The 17947-nt window shown below is 39.6% G+C and overlaps 1 protein-coding gene across 6 annotated transcripts in view; it reads left to right on the top strand.

Annotated features, from left to right (window-relative positions):
• LOC103177699 (multiple PDZ domain protein) overlaps nucleotides 1-17947 on the top strand; it is a 107710-nt gene that overhangs the window by 18729 nt on the left and 71034 nt on the right. For 5 of the 6 annotated variants that reach the window (XM_042332387.1, XM_042332397.1, XM_042332406.1 and 2 more), the window contains exons 6-16: nucleotides 1826-2039; nucleotides 2879-3007; nucleotides 4330-4536; nucleotides 5212-5326; nucleotides 6713-6801; nucleotides 8167-8362; nucleotides 9520-9621; nucleotides 10571-10650; nucleotides 11140-11286; nucleotides 13550-13708; nucleotides 14997-15080. In XM_042332387.1, coding sequence (XP_042188321.1) covers nucleotides 1826-2039; nucleotides 2879-3007; nucleotides 4330-4536; nucleotides 5212-5326; nucleotides 6713-6801; nucleotides 8167-8362; nucleotides 9520-9621; nucleotides 10571-10650; nucleotides 11140-11286; nucleotides 13550-13708; nucleotides 14997-15080 — 1522 coding nt within the window. The remainder of the gene's footprint in view (nucleotides 1-1825; nucleotides 2040-2878; nucleotides 3008-4329; nucleotides 4537-5211; nucleotides 5327-6712; nucleotides 6802-8166; nucleotides 8363-9519; nucleotides 9622-10570; nucleotides 10651-11139; nucleotides 11287-13549; nucleotides 13709-14996; nucleotides 15081-17947) is intronic. The other variant, XM_042332394.1, reaches the window with a different exon arrangement.

Consider the following 17947-nt stretch of genomic DNA (forward strand, 5'->3'; position numbering starts at 1 on the left):
GTCCCCCAACCCACCCGCCCCACCATTGGCGGGAGAGCCTTCAGCCACTCTGCCCCCAACCTCCGGAATTCCATCCCCCAGTCACTCCGCCTCGCCCCCTCCTTAGCCTCCTTCAAGTTCTGCCTCAAGACCTTCCTCTTCGACCATGCCATCGGCCACCACCCTTCCCCTCCCTTCCCCCCCTCCCAAACCCAGCTCGGGTCTGAAATGCTGTACTCTGTCCAGCGCCTTGGGACGTCCTCCCAATGTGAAAGGCGCTATACAAATGTAATCTTGTTGTTGTTATTGCTTCTCTGAAAATTCCTCTCGTTGAAATCAAGGCCTATTACAAAATCGTCTTCCCCCTTCACATTCCCTTAGTAGGCAAATCTGCTGATTAGCGTGAAACTGACCCATAGCAATCAGGAACGTCTCCAGCTCAATCTGTGCTGAACTACTCAATCTTGGCTGCGTTGCTAAAATTGGCCACCATGCCTCTGGGCTCGTGTGAAAAAATGTATTTCTGATTGCTGGAAGTGGCCTTTGGCAGCAGACAGAATTAGGTACTTCTGTGAAAGTCCAAGAGTCAAATATCCTGCTCGTATTAGCTGTGTAGGCTCACACACGAAGAATGACATTTGTGCAAAATACTGGAGGCTTTACCACCTGTAGGACCATATGCCAGTATAAATATTTGCAAATTGGCATATATCAGTGATAGGATGTTAGCTAAATGGCAGCTTAAAACCATCTTGATGCCAGGAGTAGCGGGAAGAACTCCTCACTGATGTTGTCATTTTTTTGATTTTAATAAAATACTTGCGGTGGTGAAACAGTTTCTGTTACAATTTAGCTTTCAATCTTTTAGGAACAAACTAATAAAATTTAACTAAAATATTAACAAATCGATTTGTTGTCCATAAAAAGGGCTATTTGAATTTTCTTTTGGATTTGTGAATGATTTATGACTGAATAATTTACAATTGGTAAATTCATAGGAAAAGAGTGTTGAATTTGTTAAATTTCTGTTCTCCTTAAGTGCTTTACTTCCCTCTGGCCTTGCTTTAATTAATTTAAAATTCCATGCAGTTTTGAGGATTTATTCCACTGGCTTTGACTTTGGTTAGGAATCTGCTTGCAAATCTGACTCCTCTTGTCTCAGCCTTTCTATTTCTTTTAGACCTCTCTTGTTAGCTTTTCATCTATCCTTGATCTATTCATTGGGAGCTAGCATTGTGCCGAACTGAATTGCTCTGCAACTTTCAGCCATTCAAATTTGTCCCCCTGTGTAGATGAGTAGATCAGTCCCTGGGGGCAGAGATTCTTCTTTGCTTTGCGCATGTGCAGCATACAGAAATTGACACAGTCAGTGACCCAATAATCTGGAGGTTGGTCATTTTTTTCTATTCGCACAGGAACTGGCTATGGAGTTGGCCTTTGGGCATGCAAAGTCAAACCTGCTATTGCACCTCTGTATAATGTGGGTGAGGATTTTTTAAGAACCCAAACAAAGCTCCACTGTATTTACTGACCTGGCTTAGTTGGTAACATCCTTACCTATGAGCCAGAGGGTTCTTCATCTGCACAGGCAGATAGGAGCTTGGTTTATAATGTCTCATCTGAAGGCACCTTCAACAATCTAATGCTCTCGCAGCACTGTATTGGAGTGTACGCCTTGAGTAAAATTCAACGTGAGGTTTGAACCCACAACCTTCTGACAAAAATGTGAGAGTACTTCTAACTGAGTCAGGCTAACACCCAATGTTGTAGATCGTTCTGTTTTAATTGAGTGGTACTGGAATTTGTGCTGAAGTTCATGTTAGGTTTCTTTGCTCACTGTTTATAGAGATGACAAACTAAGGGAGGCGGACCAGATTCTAGCTATCAATAGACAGCCCCTTGACCAGACTGTCACACATCAACAGGCTATTGTCATCTTGCAGAATGCCACTGACAATGTTCAGTTGGTGATTGCCAGAGGATCTATTCCACATCTAAATAGTCCAATGGTCTCACGTACACCATCAGATGCTAGCACACTTTCTGTTCATTCTTCTACAGTAAGTACATGCTTTGAAACCTGAGTAAATCCAGATGTTTTTATTTTCCCTCTTAAAGGCACCAACTCTTGCCCAGTGGCCATTTATGTTTGACCTTAGAGATAGAGTGCTCTTCAGCCATTGAGGGAATCAGAAGCAGACATGAACCTTTTCTTATCCCGTATCTAGACATAATAATATAATAATAATCCTTGCATTTGATATAGCGCGTTATCATGTCTGCAAGACGTCAAAAAAAGCGCTTCACAGAATACACTGTTAAGTGAATTGACTGTATTTTGTGGGCGAAATGCAGCAACCAATTGCATACAGCAGTGTCCCACAAACAGTCGTGGATTGAAGTGACCAATTTTTTTTTGAGGAATTATTACCCCCAGAAAAGCTATCCACCAATCGACTAACAGCCAGGTTCCTACTTACTGCTAAGTAAACAGACGTGTGGAGTAAGGAAACTTGCCCAACATTTTGCCCTGCTGGGAATCAAACCCAGGTCTCCCATTTGCGAGGTGAATGCTCTAACCACTGAGCTACAGGACATGTGCACTTTCATGCAGAGGTCACTGGGTAACTGCAGAAAAAAGGTTGACTTTTCTGTGTTGCCATTGAGGCCTGTTGTACTATTTCTGATGCTCTGCTGTGATTAGCTAACTCAGATTTGAGATTAAATCTAAGAGCTTTCAGGTCTGTAGGGCTGAGTTTGACTAGATGGTGCCTTTACCAATCAACATTGAGGGAGCACTTCTTGATGATCAAAAGGATGCTCAAAGGTACAATAGGCAAAAACTTTCTTTAAATCAAAAACCTTGGATTATTCATTTGAGTACATTTATCCCCAAAAGGTCCACTGGCAGCATGTTGAAAGCATTGAGCTAGTGAACGATGGATCTGGTTTGGGATTTGGAATTGTCGGTGGAAGAACAACTGGTGTTGTTGTTAAAACCATTTTACCTGCCGGAGTCGCTGACCTCGTAAGAAAAATGCATATTATTTATTTTACTTTTCATGGAATACATTTGTTCTATCTTGTCAACTCTTTATATCTATTGATGAGAATTTGAAAAAGAATAAACTGCACAATTCTACCAAATATACATTAATGCTGCATTATCAAACATTTTAAGACTTAATACATTTTTAGAAGAACAAAACCAACTCAAGGAATATAATTCTGATAAACTTTCAGCACAACATTAAAATAGATAGCTTCTTAGTCACCTGCATTATCTACGCACTAATGAATTAACAAATAAAGGTGAATAGGATAAAAGGGAAAAACAAAAGTCATGTCAAAGAAAAGAGCAGAACTTCTTCAAGATAGGCATTCCTGGAAGAGAAGTGGCAGTGAATTAAACAATAAACAAAAGGCAAAATGCTACAGATGCTGCAAATCTGAAATAATAACAGAAACCACTGGGAACCTCAGCAGGTCAGGCAGCATCTAGAGAAAGAGGAAAGTGAATTAACGTTTCAGGTTGACAACCTTTGTAATGGCTTTTCATTTTAAAGCCTTTTTGTAATGCATGACCTGCTGAGTATTCCTATTGACTTCTGTTTTTATTTCAGGTTTCCAGCATCTGCAGTATTTTGTCTTTTGTTTAACAAATAAAGCTTGAATATGACTTGTGGGATACTGTTCATATTCCATAGATGAGCTACAGTTAGTGCCACAAATGGATGTAGATTATATCCTATGGCTTTTTTTTATTATAAGGCCTTTTTGTTAATTGCCATGTGCACACATTAGGTAAGTGCTGAAAATGATTACATTTTAGTTTTAAATGTGATCTAAATTTGTTGCACAAATGATTGTGATTCTGACTAAAATGCCCTTTTATTCTCTCAGTATTGTTCCTGTTGTTTATGACATTTAAATTACAAAAAATATCTAATAACTGCCAGGAAATATTCACCCAATTCTAATTTGATAATGCCATCCTGTTTGGCATAGTGTTTGATGAGTAGAATTTTCTAATGAAGCAGAACTATGTTCTCCTAAATGAAGGGAAGTTGAATAACACAGACATTTGGTGGTCTTGGAAAAAACAATAGGATTTGAAATCAGTCATGAAATATTCAAATTGATTTGTTTTTAGAATTTTCTTACTTGCCTATCCTTTTTTTACAGTTTTCAGGGAGATTTTCATTTTAATGGTGATACAGTTTTTCAAGATGTATTCTATTGTGTTAAATTTGTAAAGAAAGACATATGTAGTGTTTTTCATTGAGTGTTGATCCTTTAATACAGTATGCTTTCATCAAATATTCACAATCTTGTACTGTTTGTCTGAAGGATGGACGACTTCAAAGTGGAGATCATATTCTGAAGATAGGTGACACAGACCTGCATGGAATGGGCAGTGAGCAAGTAGCTCAGGTCTTGCGGCAGTGCGGAAACCGGGTGAAATTAGTCATTGCTAGAGGTGCTATGGAAGAGTCCTTGGCAGCAGTTCCTCAAACAGTCCCCGCTGTACCTTCCGTGCCTCCTGTAGCAGAAGAGGCAAGTTTGACTTCTCTTTGATCAGCATCTGCACGAATACACTCCAAACCATGATGCTATAATGGGGGCAGCCTGTATCTGTAATAAAACATTTACCTCTGTAAATGACTTATTTAGGAAATTGTTGGCACTGCCATAGTGTTCTGCACAGCATCGTGAACAAAGGGTTAATAGAATTTAAAATTATTTTGAAATACTTGACCTACTTGAGGATAGATTGGATGCTTATTTACAGATTTACTAAATTCTGCATTTAACTAAATGTGGATTCCTGATATCAGCCGTGCTTTCAAGGAAGATGCCGAGTAGAGATCAGACAGTTCCCCACAGAAATATTAAGAAAGCTGCTTGTTTTGGACCCTTAGCAAGCACCTCTTTAAGTAGCTATCTCCAGTGATCGTAGCAGAGACCTAGGAGCAGGTTGTCTCTCAGCCTGTATTGTGGAGCGGTGCAAGGTTTGGGAAAGGCCTAGAATGGAGAAAAGGAAAACTGAAAATAGACCATTAATTTAGAATTGCTTATGTACTTTCATTCAGATAGTAAATAAAAGTGGTCCATACACAGCGGTGTAATCGTGGGTTCCGCCCACCATAATAACGTGTAACATCTTATTGTTAGAACAGTTATCATTTGTTTCTCTTTTAATTAAAATATAAATTCTGTTTGTTTTACTAGCCTGAACCAATTGGTTCCCAAGAGTTTGATGGTGAAACATTTGATGTGCAACTTACAAAAGATACACATGGACTGGGCATAACCATTGCTGGTTATGTTGGAGACAAAAATTTAGGTAGTATATGAAATATTAAATGTTTTCTTATAATAATTCTTGTATTTGATATCGAGCCTTATCACGTTGTTGAGATGCCTCAAAGCGCTTTACAGGATAAACTGTAAAGTGGTGAGACTGCCTATATATTTTGTGGATGAAATATCTGCCCACATATATGTATGTAATGAGGAAATGGTGGGAGTCTGTTTTCAAGTTTTGACGCAAGAAAATAAAAGTTCATTAAACGTCTTGTTAGACATCTTGTTGGATAAAAGTATTCATGTAATTGATGGAACCATCGCTCAATGGGAAGGAACTTCTACCCAAGCTGCAGACAGGAATATGGTGGCAATGCTCTTCATGCATTTATTGCTGAGATGCGTTGCCCACCAAAAAGCTTGCAGGGAGTTTCTTGCATGTGCCATCCACCCATCCACCCAGTGTGGGCGCACACCATGCTTGTCGGATGTCAAACGACCAACCAGTGACTATCCTCCTGAGTAGTGGGCGGGGTTGGGGAGTGGGTGGTAAGTGGGGTCTTTTTTGAGCTGAACTGGCTCCAAGGTGACATGCCTGGCAACAGAATGACAGAATTGAGCCAACCCTCTGTGGCAGTCTCAGTAGTCCGGGTCCTGAGCCAGGCATGTCCACAGTATTCTAGGGCACTGCAGCACAGCAGCCTGGCTCATCGGCAGGATCTGGAAGGGCAGACCAGTCATTGGGGGCATGAGTAATCCCACTTAGCTCCTGGTAAACCAAAGCCCTAATGGGTAGGGTGGTTCAAGCTGGACAAGCAGCAGGAAAGCTTGCCAGACAGCAATATCAATGGCAAGTTATGCCCTTTTAGCTGGTTAGACTCCAGCAGTACCCCAATGTATACTCTGGGGTCTTGCCAACCTGAGCCTAATACTTTTCAGAATTAGGTAAGCAGGATGCGTTCCTCCAGGGAGAGAGTGCACATTCCATTCCAATAATATATCTCTGGAATTTCCATTTGTAGGTGGGATGCATGGAAATCTCAGCACATTTTGGATAATCTTAAGCATGGTGATTGGTTCCACATGTGTCAGACACCCAGCTGCCCCCCCCCAAAAAAAAAATCCATAGATTTATTACCTTGTCAAAATCTGTTTGTTTCACGTGAGTGAAATTTCCATATAAATTTCCCTGTCTGTGTCGAGTGGAATACGCATGTAGAATTTCATAAAAGGATCCTAGAGTCTAGTAAAGAAAGGATTTCTTGACAAATCAGCCTGGAATAGATTTTTTTATGTGTCCTACAAATGAAGTCAGATTCTGTAAGAAATGAATACCGATGTGTAATTACTGCTATTTAAACATGGATAGGAATAGAATTTTATATACATATACACTGTATTTCCACGTATGTGTTTGTCCTTCCAGAGCCTTCTGGTATCTTTGTGAAAAGCATTACCCAAAGAAGTGCAGTTGAGCAGGATGGTCGAATACATGTTGGTGACCAGATTATAGCAGTAAGTAGAATTTTAATATTCTTCTGTCTCCAAATACAAATCTAAAATTGAAACAAGGACTGCAGTGGAATCTTGATTATGATTCATAATGGAGGGGCCTTCAGCAGATAATTGTTATTGGCGGGTGATCAAGGTATCACAGTACTGTATATCTGTGTAAGAATATTTTTTTATGTTGCTCAATACTGCTTTTGTGCTTCACTGATTACCCCGATGCAGCTCCCATTGTGTTGAGTCAGTCAGGGAGCTGAGCAGAACAGGGAATGTTATACAATACAAATTACACTTGTATAGAGCCTTTCACATCGGGAGGACATCCCAAGACGCTGCATAGTCAGGGATTTGGACCCGAGCTGGTGGTCGGGATCGTGGAGGGTAGGAGGGTGGCTGAAGAGGAGGGTTTTGAGATGCACCTTGAAGGATGCAAGGGAGTGAGGTGAAGGGAATGTGGGATGGAGTTCCATAAGATGGGGGCAGAAAGGCTGGAGGCCCAGCCGACCATGGTCGGGCTGGCCGGGTGGGGGACGTGAAGCAGGCCAGAGCCTGCTGAACAGAGGGACTGGATAGGTTGATATAGCGTCAGCAGGTCACAGAGGTAGGGAGGGGCAAGGCTGTGGAGGGCCTTGAAGGCGAGGTTGAGGATTTTGAACTCTTATCTGTTGGATGAGGAGCCAGTGGAGCAAGGCGACGGGGGTGGGCGGTGACAGTGTCGTGGAGCCTGGTGGGGGAGAGGACACAAGCTGCAAAATTCTGGATGATCCGCAGCTTATGGAGGGAAGATTTGGAAGGCTGACAAGCAGGGAGTTGGCGTAGTCAAGCCTGGATGTGATGAATGCGTGGATGAGGGTTTCGGCGGCCTGAGGGGTAAGGCAGTGGCAGAGTCGGGTGATGTTGCGCAAGTGGGGGAAGGCAGAGCAGGTCATGGCACGGATGTGGGTAGAAAGGACAGTTATAGTAGATAGTCAGAAAGGGCGTTAATGAAAATTCACATTTTCCTGAGATAGTGTGAAAGAAAACATAAGGTAGAATTAAGAGCTTGAATGTTTGAGCTTAGGCCTCTTTGTTCCCTGGTCTGTCTGGGACAGTATTCCTTCCTGAAGCCACAAAGAGAGCTTGCTGGTAGCTTGGACACCCCCTTGATGTGGCACCAGTTTTACCCTCTCTCTAGTACAACCCAAAGGCCCACTGTAGCTGCCTTCCACACACCCAGTTTTCAGAGTCCGTTACAATACTCAAAGCTGAATCCTACTCTGGTTTGCAAAACCTTATCTACCAAGCTCATTTTATCTTTAAAAGTATCATTTAGATAGACTTTTAATCCTGGTTTGGGGTCATTTTTGCCATTAATATATTTTTTTCCACTAGGTGGATGGGACAAACATTCAGGGTTTCACTAACCAGCAAGCAGTGGAAGTTTTGCGTCATACAGGTCAAAGGGTGTATCTCATCCTGATGCGAAGAAGACTCAAACCAGAAGCTATAGCACAGTCTGAGGATAAAGAAAGTGCAAAATCTGAGAAGGATGAAAATGAACTTAAAATTGGTGATGGACCAGCTCCAGGTACACTGAGAGTCCCAGTTGCTTCCTGTGTTTTCCTATGCAGGCTCTATGACTCTAATTTTTTCAATCACTTCTCAATACTCCAAATCATGATGACTATATAAAATATGGGTAATATGAAGAAATCATATTGAATAAAGAGGGCGGGCAAAGAAATGAAAAGACATGTAAAATTAAAATGTTTCTATTCAAAATGAGTTTTGTATAATTGTGAATTTTTTAAACTTCTCAAACAAGAATGCACTGAAATTGACATATTTGCTGGCAATTGGAGTATTATTTATGGGTTCTGTATGACTCGTGAACCTTCTTTCAAGCTAGGGGTCCTGTACTGTTGTTTGACTCAAGTACAAGTGTTAAATTTAGGCAATTAAATATGACATGAACATATCAACAACAACAACAACAACATATCAGTGTTAATGTACTAAAATTGAGACTGTAGGTGTCAAATGGCAGTGATTGATGGATAAGAAGATGTTTGTACTAGTTATGTAGGTTTTCTTCTCTCTTTCCTCCACCTAGTCCCTACCAATAATAATAATCCTTGCATTTGATATAACGCCTTATCACATCTTCGAAATCTCTCAAAGTGGAGTCCTGTAGCTCAGTGGTTAGAGCGCTCGCTTTAGAAGCGAGAGACCTGAGTTCAATTCCAGGCAGAGGGTGAAACCTTGGGGAAGTTTCCTTACTCCACACGCATAATAATAATCCCTCCAAAACCCAAAACAATAATAAATTGGTCATTTTCAATCTACGACTGTTTGTGGGACATTGCTGTGCGCAATTGGCTGCCGCGTTCGCCCACAAATATACAGTCAATTCACTTTACAGTGTGTGTTCTGTGAAGCGCTTTGGGACGTCCTCCCGACGTGAAAAGCGCTATATCAAATGCAAGGATTATTATTATTATTTATTAAAATACTTCACAGATTAAGTATTCAGTATTGCTGTCAACTCGCAAAATCCATCAGTGAAGACAATTGAGTTTTAACAATTTAAGACCTTTTTAGCCTAGTGATTTATTAAAGTTGCTGAGCTATACATTTCCTGTAATTCCATGGCACGCTGTATGTGCAAACTACCACTGCTGTGTCACCTTTTTGATTTCTTCATTCTTGTGCTTAATCTGAAGTAATTTATTGATCTATTTACAGCAGTATCTGATACTAATGAAGAGCCAATACCATTACCCATGAAAGTGTCCAATGCTACTCCAGTTACTGATCGTGAAGATCAAGATGAGGTTCCCGATGGAGGTAAACAGAATTTCTGCTTTTTGAATATTTTTAAAAATATTCATTAGTATTTTTTAGAAGTAAATTTAGGTAAATTTGATCTCCCCTTCTCACTTGAGGGTATTGATTTATACTAGTGTTGGATCAGTACCTCAGGAACCTTACCCATATATGAACCCAAATATCAAACAGTTGCACTAATCATTGCTGGAATATGATACGCTAGAATATCTCCAAGTACTGATCTCTATCCTGCCCATTCCCCTCCAAGATACCGCAGTGCTTCGTCACCTCCCAGTTCCGCTCCTTGCTCTCCCAACATTCCACATAGGAGTACTTCCAAGCTGGCTTCTGCCTGCCCAAAGGATTGAGACAGACCTGATCTAAGCCATAAATAACCAAGGCTTACTGTGACTCCTTGTCCTTTTGCTCTACCCACCACTTTGACACCGTTGAATCGTCCTTCCTCTTCCACTTTCCATTGTCTCTCCTCCATGGTACATCTCTGATTGTGTTTTCTCTGGTTTCATTTCTACCTTCATCAGTATGTCTCCTCTAATGGCTTTATCTGCCTCTGCATGATCAGGGCTGTGTGCATTCTTGGTCCTCTCATTTTCCTTATCTAAATCAATGTAGTGCTTATACGGTGAATCAACTTGCAACATTAATGGATGCACAATAATTTCATGTGTGATTATTTTGAACAAAGCTGTGAATACTGATCTGTTAAAACAAGACAGAATTGTTCTCATTTGGAAATGAATCTTGTCAGCAAAAATATGAGAATTGTGTTAGAAAACATTAGATTCCAATCATTAAAAGATTTCAATATTTAAAATAATTTAGGCTCTTGGAATGAATTAACTGAATTTCAATGCCTTTTTTATTCTCAACAAACAATTATTTTATAAATTGGGATGTGTTCAGTGAATCAAAGACGCTAAACCATTGCTTTACTTCCATCTGCCAGGCTTTCAGCTTAGTACATCAGAAGAGGAAAATATACGTACAAAATGGCAGCAGAATTTAGGAGTCACCTATGAAATTGTGGTAGGTAAACTATAAATGATACAGATTTAGTTGTTAAATTGGTAATGGATATCAAACTATTATAATCTGTCAGACTATAAGGAATCCTTTCTGAAGATAACTTTTGCACCCATTAAATTGTATTGACTAGGACCTACATTTCTTTGGCGGTTTGCATAACGCCTACCCTAACCAGATTTTTCTGTGTTTGCAGTTTGGATACGTTAACAACAGAAGGTGCTTTTTAAAATAACTGGGAATTGATCGTCCAAATAAATTAAAACTTTACAGAAGTCGTATAACATGACTGGGTACTTTGCACCCACATCAGTCACCTTTCAGATAACTTCAGATATCGTGCATAACTATATTGCTAAACTGGTTCACAATGGGTTAATAAAATGATAAATTATTTTTCAATATTTCGTTATGTTTTCTGTGGATAAAAATATAATATTGTTGAATAAATCAACTATTAAGATTGATTTGGAATTGTTCTTTTGTGTTCAGGTGACTCACGTTATAAAGTTCAGTGAAAGCAGTGGTCTAGGCATAAGTTTGGAAGCCACAGTCGGGCATCACTATATTCGCTCCATCCTGCCTGAGGGACCTGTGGGACTTAACGGTAAAATATACAGTGGAGATGAACTATTGGAGGCAAGTTTCAATTTGACTTATCCTGTTCTCTCTGTGCCTTAACTTGTCATTAAGTGTACTTCATGTAATAGTAATCCAAAATGTAAGTGTAGTGTTGGCTACTTTTCTTTAAAGAATTGTCCATTTTTCTTTGAAGAACAAATATAATTGATCACATTACAAACATTTCAGAATGGCTAAGGAAGTTTTTTTGTCACTTCTATGCTGTACAGCTATAGTTTTTTACTCTGGTGTTTAGAAACCAGCTCTAAACTGTCGTGTTCTGCCCATGTCGGACAGGCACCTGTTCTTCAGGAAGGAATACAACCTGGCTCAAAATAGCTCAGGAAGAAAAACAGAAAGTGGCCTTGATCACTGCTTGCTTTCCCACACTATTGATGTAGTATCTGACAGTGCTCACAGAATGATCATTGGGGAATCATATTTTTTATTTTGCAAATTAATGAAAAAACGTCTTTTCAGATGGCGGACTGATGAAGTCTATCAAGGAATCTTATTTTTTAGTTTTCTCTAACTGATGATTGGCTATTTATCAGGAAAGACTGTTTTTTCTTATGCAGGTACTGTTTTTCACAGATTTGTAGAACTATCTGCATTTTGTAGTCATAGAAAATATTAGTTTGGAGGTTTGATCTTGTCTTGACAATGATTTTGATCATTACCACATTTGGCTTGTGACCTCCAATATTACCATCTCTTGCTTTCTGTGACAAAACCCCCAAACTCTTTGCCGCAAATCATTTCCGCCATTCATTCTCCTTCCTTACAGCTTTGGTCAAAGTGACAAAGGACGTCCTGTCCATCTGTGACCGGGGTTCCCTCTGTCCCTTGTCTCCTTGAACTCTCTGCTGCCTTTGACACTGTTGACCACTCTATCTTCCATCACTGCCTCTCCTCTCACCTCAGCCTTCATGGTCCTGTCCTTGACTGGTTCAGATCCTACCTTTCATGTTGTCTCCACTTTATCTCCACAACCAGCTTTTCCTCCAGCCACCACACCGTCTCATGGGGCGTTCCTCAGGGCTCTGTCCTTGGTCCCCTCCTCTTCAATATCTACATGCTCCCTCTTGGTGATATCATCCGCAGACATGAGGTCAGCTTCCACATGTATGCGGATGACACCCAACTCTATTTCTCTGCCTCCACCCTTGACTGTCAGACACCAAGTCCTGGATGAGAGCTAACTTTCTCCAGTTGAATGTCAACAAGAATGAGGCCCTCCCGATTGGCTCCCATCAGCGCCTCCACACCTCAGGCACTGGCAACATCACCATCCATGGATGCACAATCCACCTCACGGAGACAATCCAGAAACTTGGCCCAAAACACAAAATTCTGCAGATGTTGGATTCTGAAACAAAAACAGAAAGAGCTGAGAAAACGCAGCAGGTCAGGCAGCATCTACGGAGAAAGGAAAGTGTGTCAACGTTTCGGGTCTACGACCCTTCATCAGAAACTTGGCATCTTGTTTGACCCTCAACTTCCATATCATGACACCCTCTGCCTTCTCCCACCTCCACCACTGCTTCTTCCCTTAAGCTGCTGAAACCCTCATCCATGCTTTTATATATTATAATGTAATATAATCCTTGGAGACACTACAGTGCATGAAGGGTGCTATATAAATGCAAATTGTTGTTGTAAATTTTGAAAGCTGGGTGTACTCAAGAATGTAGACTTTTATGCCTGACTTAACAGTGAGGCCAGCTTGGATGGAACGTTACAACACCAATTACTTGTTTCTCAAGGTGCCATTGCCTCTTAAAGTTAAACAGATTACGTAATATGAAAAATCTTATAAATATGATCAAGAATAATGTTTTGCTCGTATACCCAAAATAAAACAAGATTAGTGAAATGAGTTTCACCTTTTCTTGCATCATGACTAGTGAAAATGAATGTATCCTCCGGATCAATTCACATTTTTACGTGATTTTCCGTTACCAACATAATCTAAATTGATAATCTCTTAGTATATCTTTAAGTGTGTCCAACTTTTTATTTGAAATGGGAAACTGATAAGATCAAATAACTTGTATTTTATTAATTATCCTTCTTTCAGCAAGAGATCCATTTGAGTGAATTTTCTCTTTCCCTTACAGAATGTCTGACATTGGTAACCTTGAAGGATTCTTCATGTAGTATTACTTGTATCGGCTAGAATTAAATATTTGTAGGAAAAACAATATTTCAACTGAAAAATCAATATGCTGTGCAATGTAATTAAAAACTAATTTGAAAATTTACTTCCACTTTATTTTAGGTGAATGGAACACAACTCCTTGGTCAAAATCACAAGGATGTTGTCAGTATTCTGAAGGAGTTGCCAGTCAATGTCATAATGGTCTGCTGTCGGCTTGTGCTTCAGACTGATAGAGATAACATGAGCTTCACAGAAGAGCCCATTCAGTCAGCAGAAGAGGTATTCATGAGCTCTAACTCATTTCATATGTGTGGTATTAATTATTGAAAATGTGATTATGCAAGTTCTCCTAATTGGAGAGATGCTTAGTTTAACTATTAACATTACTTTTATTACGTTTTACGTTTATTTTTACCAGTTTTGCGTGTTTTTATTGCAAATTTATTGTGGTACTAATAGATTAGATTATAACAGACATGCATTTATTAAGACCAGGATTTTGTGTTTAACAGTTGGTAAAAGATAATTCTTTCCTTCCTAAACATGTAATTAATTACAGAAATTGTAAAAATATGATTGGGACTTTCCTTTCTATTTGTTCCTTCAAATGAAGTGAGGATCACTTTGTGATTAAAAGAATATAGAAATGTAGGATGTTGTTATTAAAGTTTAGATAATTCCTCAAGTAAAATTGGTCATTAATTATGTGGCTGTCTGTGGGACATTGCTTTGTGCAAATTGGCTGCTGAGTTCGCCCACCAAAACACAATCATTGTACTTTACAGTATATCATATGAAGCGTTTTGGGCTGTTCTCCCAACGTGAAAGGTGCTACACCAAATATAAAGATTAATAATTGTAAATGGGACACTGAAATTAAACAGAAAGTGAAGAAGCCTGAATTTATTAAAAGGATAACATTAATATACAGTAATTATTTTTAATTAGAAATATGAAATTAGCAGGATAAATGTCTGGAGCCCTTTAAATATTCTTTAGTTCCTTCCCTCCCTCAAAATGAAAGGATACACGTTGCAGTGAGGCCATTTATACAATATATTAATTCTCCTTGACTATGTGGTAATTTTAGCTGATCAGACTCCTGCATTAACCCAACGCACACTCTGGCTTTTACCAACCTGCACCTAATACTTTCGGGAATTAGGTAAGCAGGATGTGTCCCTCCGGGTCAAAAGTGTGCATTCCATTCCAACAGTCTATCTCTGGAATTTCCATGTGTAGGTGGGATGCATGGAATTCTCAGTTGGGTTCAGATACTCTTAAGCATGGGGATGAGTTTCCGCAAATGTCAGATACCCAATTGTCCAAATAAAAATTGAGATTGGATGCATTTGAAATATCTACAAACTTCTTTTATTTTTCCAGTAATAAAAGATCACCTGAACTGAATGAATTTAGAAGATTATAACCAAATACCTAGTTTATACCAACTTTCAGCACATTTTAAAGAAACAAAACTAACATTTTCACTTTAGAGAACTGCGTGAAGAATTTGGAAGAACTTGGACATATTTTTCTAATGTGCTCCGCTGTCATTATTTTTCAGGTGCTTGACTTTGTTCCTTCCTCTGTACCTCCACCTTGGAGTGATGACCAAGAGGTATCAAATACCGACCAAGATCTTTTGCAGGTATAATGTTATTTTTGAATTCAGATCAAATTTGACTTATCTGTATTGAGCATGATCCTAATACCAATCCCTGCAGAACACCGCTTCTCTATCTCTTTAGCTTGAGAAGCGACCCTCCTACACTTAATATTTTCTATATTCAAACCAACTTCCAGTCCATTCTATTACCTCTCCCACGACTGCAATGTCTTGATTTTAATCTTAAGAGCCTTTTATATGCCACCGTATTGAAGGCCTTCCGGAAATCCATGTACACCACATTTCCTATATCGACTTTATTTGTTACTTCACAAATTCAATAAGGTTCGTCAAGCATGACTTTCCTTTCATAAATCCAGGCTGGCTGCTTTTAAATATATTCTTCTCAGATTAGATATTTCATCCTTTGTTATAGACTCTCATACTTTTCCCACCATAGAAGTTAATCTAACTGGCCTGTAATTTTCTGAATTAGCTCTTTTTTTATAAAATGGGTGTTGCATTTGCCAGCCTCCAGTTCTCTAGCATCATTCCTTTCTCTATGTAGTTTTTAAATATGTATAATAGTGCCTCAGCTGTCTCCTCCTTTGCTTCTTTAAGTATCCTCAGGTTCAGTCCATTTGGACCTGGTGCTTTGTCCTCTTTAAGTTGGTATGATTTATGAAGTATAATAATAATCCATGCATTTGGTATAGCGCCTTATCACATTGTCGAGACATCTTAAAAGCGCTTCACAGGATATACTGTAAAATAGATTGACTGTATTTTGTAGGTGAAACGCAGCAGCCAGTTTGCATACAACAATGTTCCACAAACAGACATGGAGTGAGTGACCAATTTTATTTGGGCGATTGTTGGCCAGGACACCGGGAGAAATTACTTTCTCTTTTCGAATAGTGCCATGGGATCCTTAACATCCACCTGAACAGCAGCAGGACTTTAATTTAACATCTCACCTGAAGGTCGTCGTCTCTGATGATGCAGCACACCCCCAGCACTGCATTGGAGTGTTAGCTTAGACTAAGCGATTCCAAGTCTCAATGTGGGACTTGAACCACAACCTTCTGACTCAACAACAACAACAAAGTTACATTTGTATAGCGCCTTTCACATTGGGAGGATGTCCCAAGGCGCTGGACAATCATTGTTTTGGAAGATTAGAAGTGTGCGTGTGTGCGTGACTCAGAGTGCTCCTTTATGGGATAGATCTCCTTTTATCTTAATTGTTGTGATTTAATTCCCTGAACACCTTCTTAGGAACTTAAGCTATTCTGCCTGTCAAGCCTGCTTTACCAATTTATTGGACAATATGACGTCCAACATGTAACAATCACAAGAACAATGTGTAGCGCAGACTGCAGACTAATCATCACTTTTATTAGATCAAAACAGTTGCCTGTGTGGCACTATGTCAATGAAAGTGTACAAAATCAATGAAGGATCATTCACAAAAAAGAATCTTTACATTGAGCTTTGAAGTGACGTCCTGATAAAACTGTAGTTTGAAAGTCAAAGTCACATTTTAACAACAACAGCTGAATTTATATAGTGCCCCTTGCGCAGGGTGGCGTCCCAGAGCACATGACAGTGGCGGAGCACAACTCCAAGCCGAGGGGAGGGGGCAGGTGACCGTAGGCAAGGTGAAAGAGGAAGTTCTACAGGCAGAACCTGAAAATGGGGAAAGGCGGATGGATAGAGGAGGAGTGTTCCTGAGTTTTATGGACTAAAATGTAATGGACTTGCCCTCCTTAAAAGGTGCAACCAACATAGTGATTACAAATAAGAATCTGTGTTCTGATGAATAATTGAACACTTCATTGAACACCTTGGCACACCATCAATAGTGGATGTGGAAGCAATACATATTATTGAACATCCCACTTGGCATATGCATAAAGCCAAAATGAAGTTGATGTGGCCGTCTAATGCCAGGAGAACTGCAAGATTCCTGGGACAGATGAGGAACATGGAACAGATGGTATTGTTACATATGTTTTTGTACATGACAGACCCTCTGCTCCCACCTACAGAGGCTCATCTGGGAGAAAAAAATCATTCCACAAGCCCTTTCATGTGCAACACATGCAGTGCATCTGTCTTGCAGACAGCTGGACAGGCAGAAGTTGAATTTCAGAGAGGCATTGTGTAATGGTACTTGCCACTTTGAATCTATGTGACTACCTGCTCTAGAAAAGAATTTATTTTAGAAGATCACAAAATTACTTCCTACGTATAGTACAGTTCCTAATTATTACACCCATAAGATACACATGGTCACACCATACCATTGTACGGTATATCCTGTGAATAGCTTTTGACACGCCTCCAAGTCATGATAAGATGCTATATGGAATGTAAGGTTTGTTAATATCCAACTTGTAAAATTTAATTTTTCGCAATATTATTGGTTCCCTTCCATTTTAATATGTAGCTACAGCTTCTGGTTAGTGATCTGTTTTGGAGAAACAATTTTGACCTTTTTTATTTTATTTTTATGAAGATTATGGTTCCTTATTCATTAACTTCCATGCACAAATGAGTTAGACATCATTCTAATAGGAAAAACACAGCTGCTTAAACTCCAGCATTACCCAATGCACTCACTGGGGTCCCCAAGCCTTGGCTATTGCAACCTCCGCCATAATACTTTCCAAAATGAGGTAAGCGTGATGTGTCCCTACAGGGAGAGTGCGCAGTCCATTCCAATAAATATAATTTCCATGTGTAAAGGGGGGGGGAATGGAATCTCAGTTTGACTTGGACACAGTTAAACATGGTGATTGGTTTCCGCATGTGTCAGTTACCCAGCTGACCAAAAAAAGCCTTCCTGTTTCTTTTTGTCCTGACCTGTGGTTTAGAGCAACAAAACTGTTCCATTTTATTGTATT

The sequence above is a fragment of the Callorhinchus milii genome, unplaced genomic scaffold (assembly GCF_018977255.1).
Source record: "Callorhinchus milii isolate IMCB2004 unplaced genomic scaffold, IMCB_Cmil_1.0 Scaffold1, whole genome shotgun sequence".
NCBI classification, from domain to species: Eukaryota; Metazoa; Chordata; class Chondrichthyes; order Chimaeriformes; family Callorhinchidae; genus Callorhinchus; species Callorhinchus milii.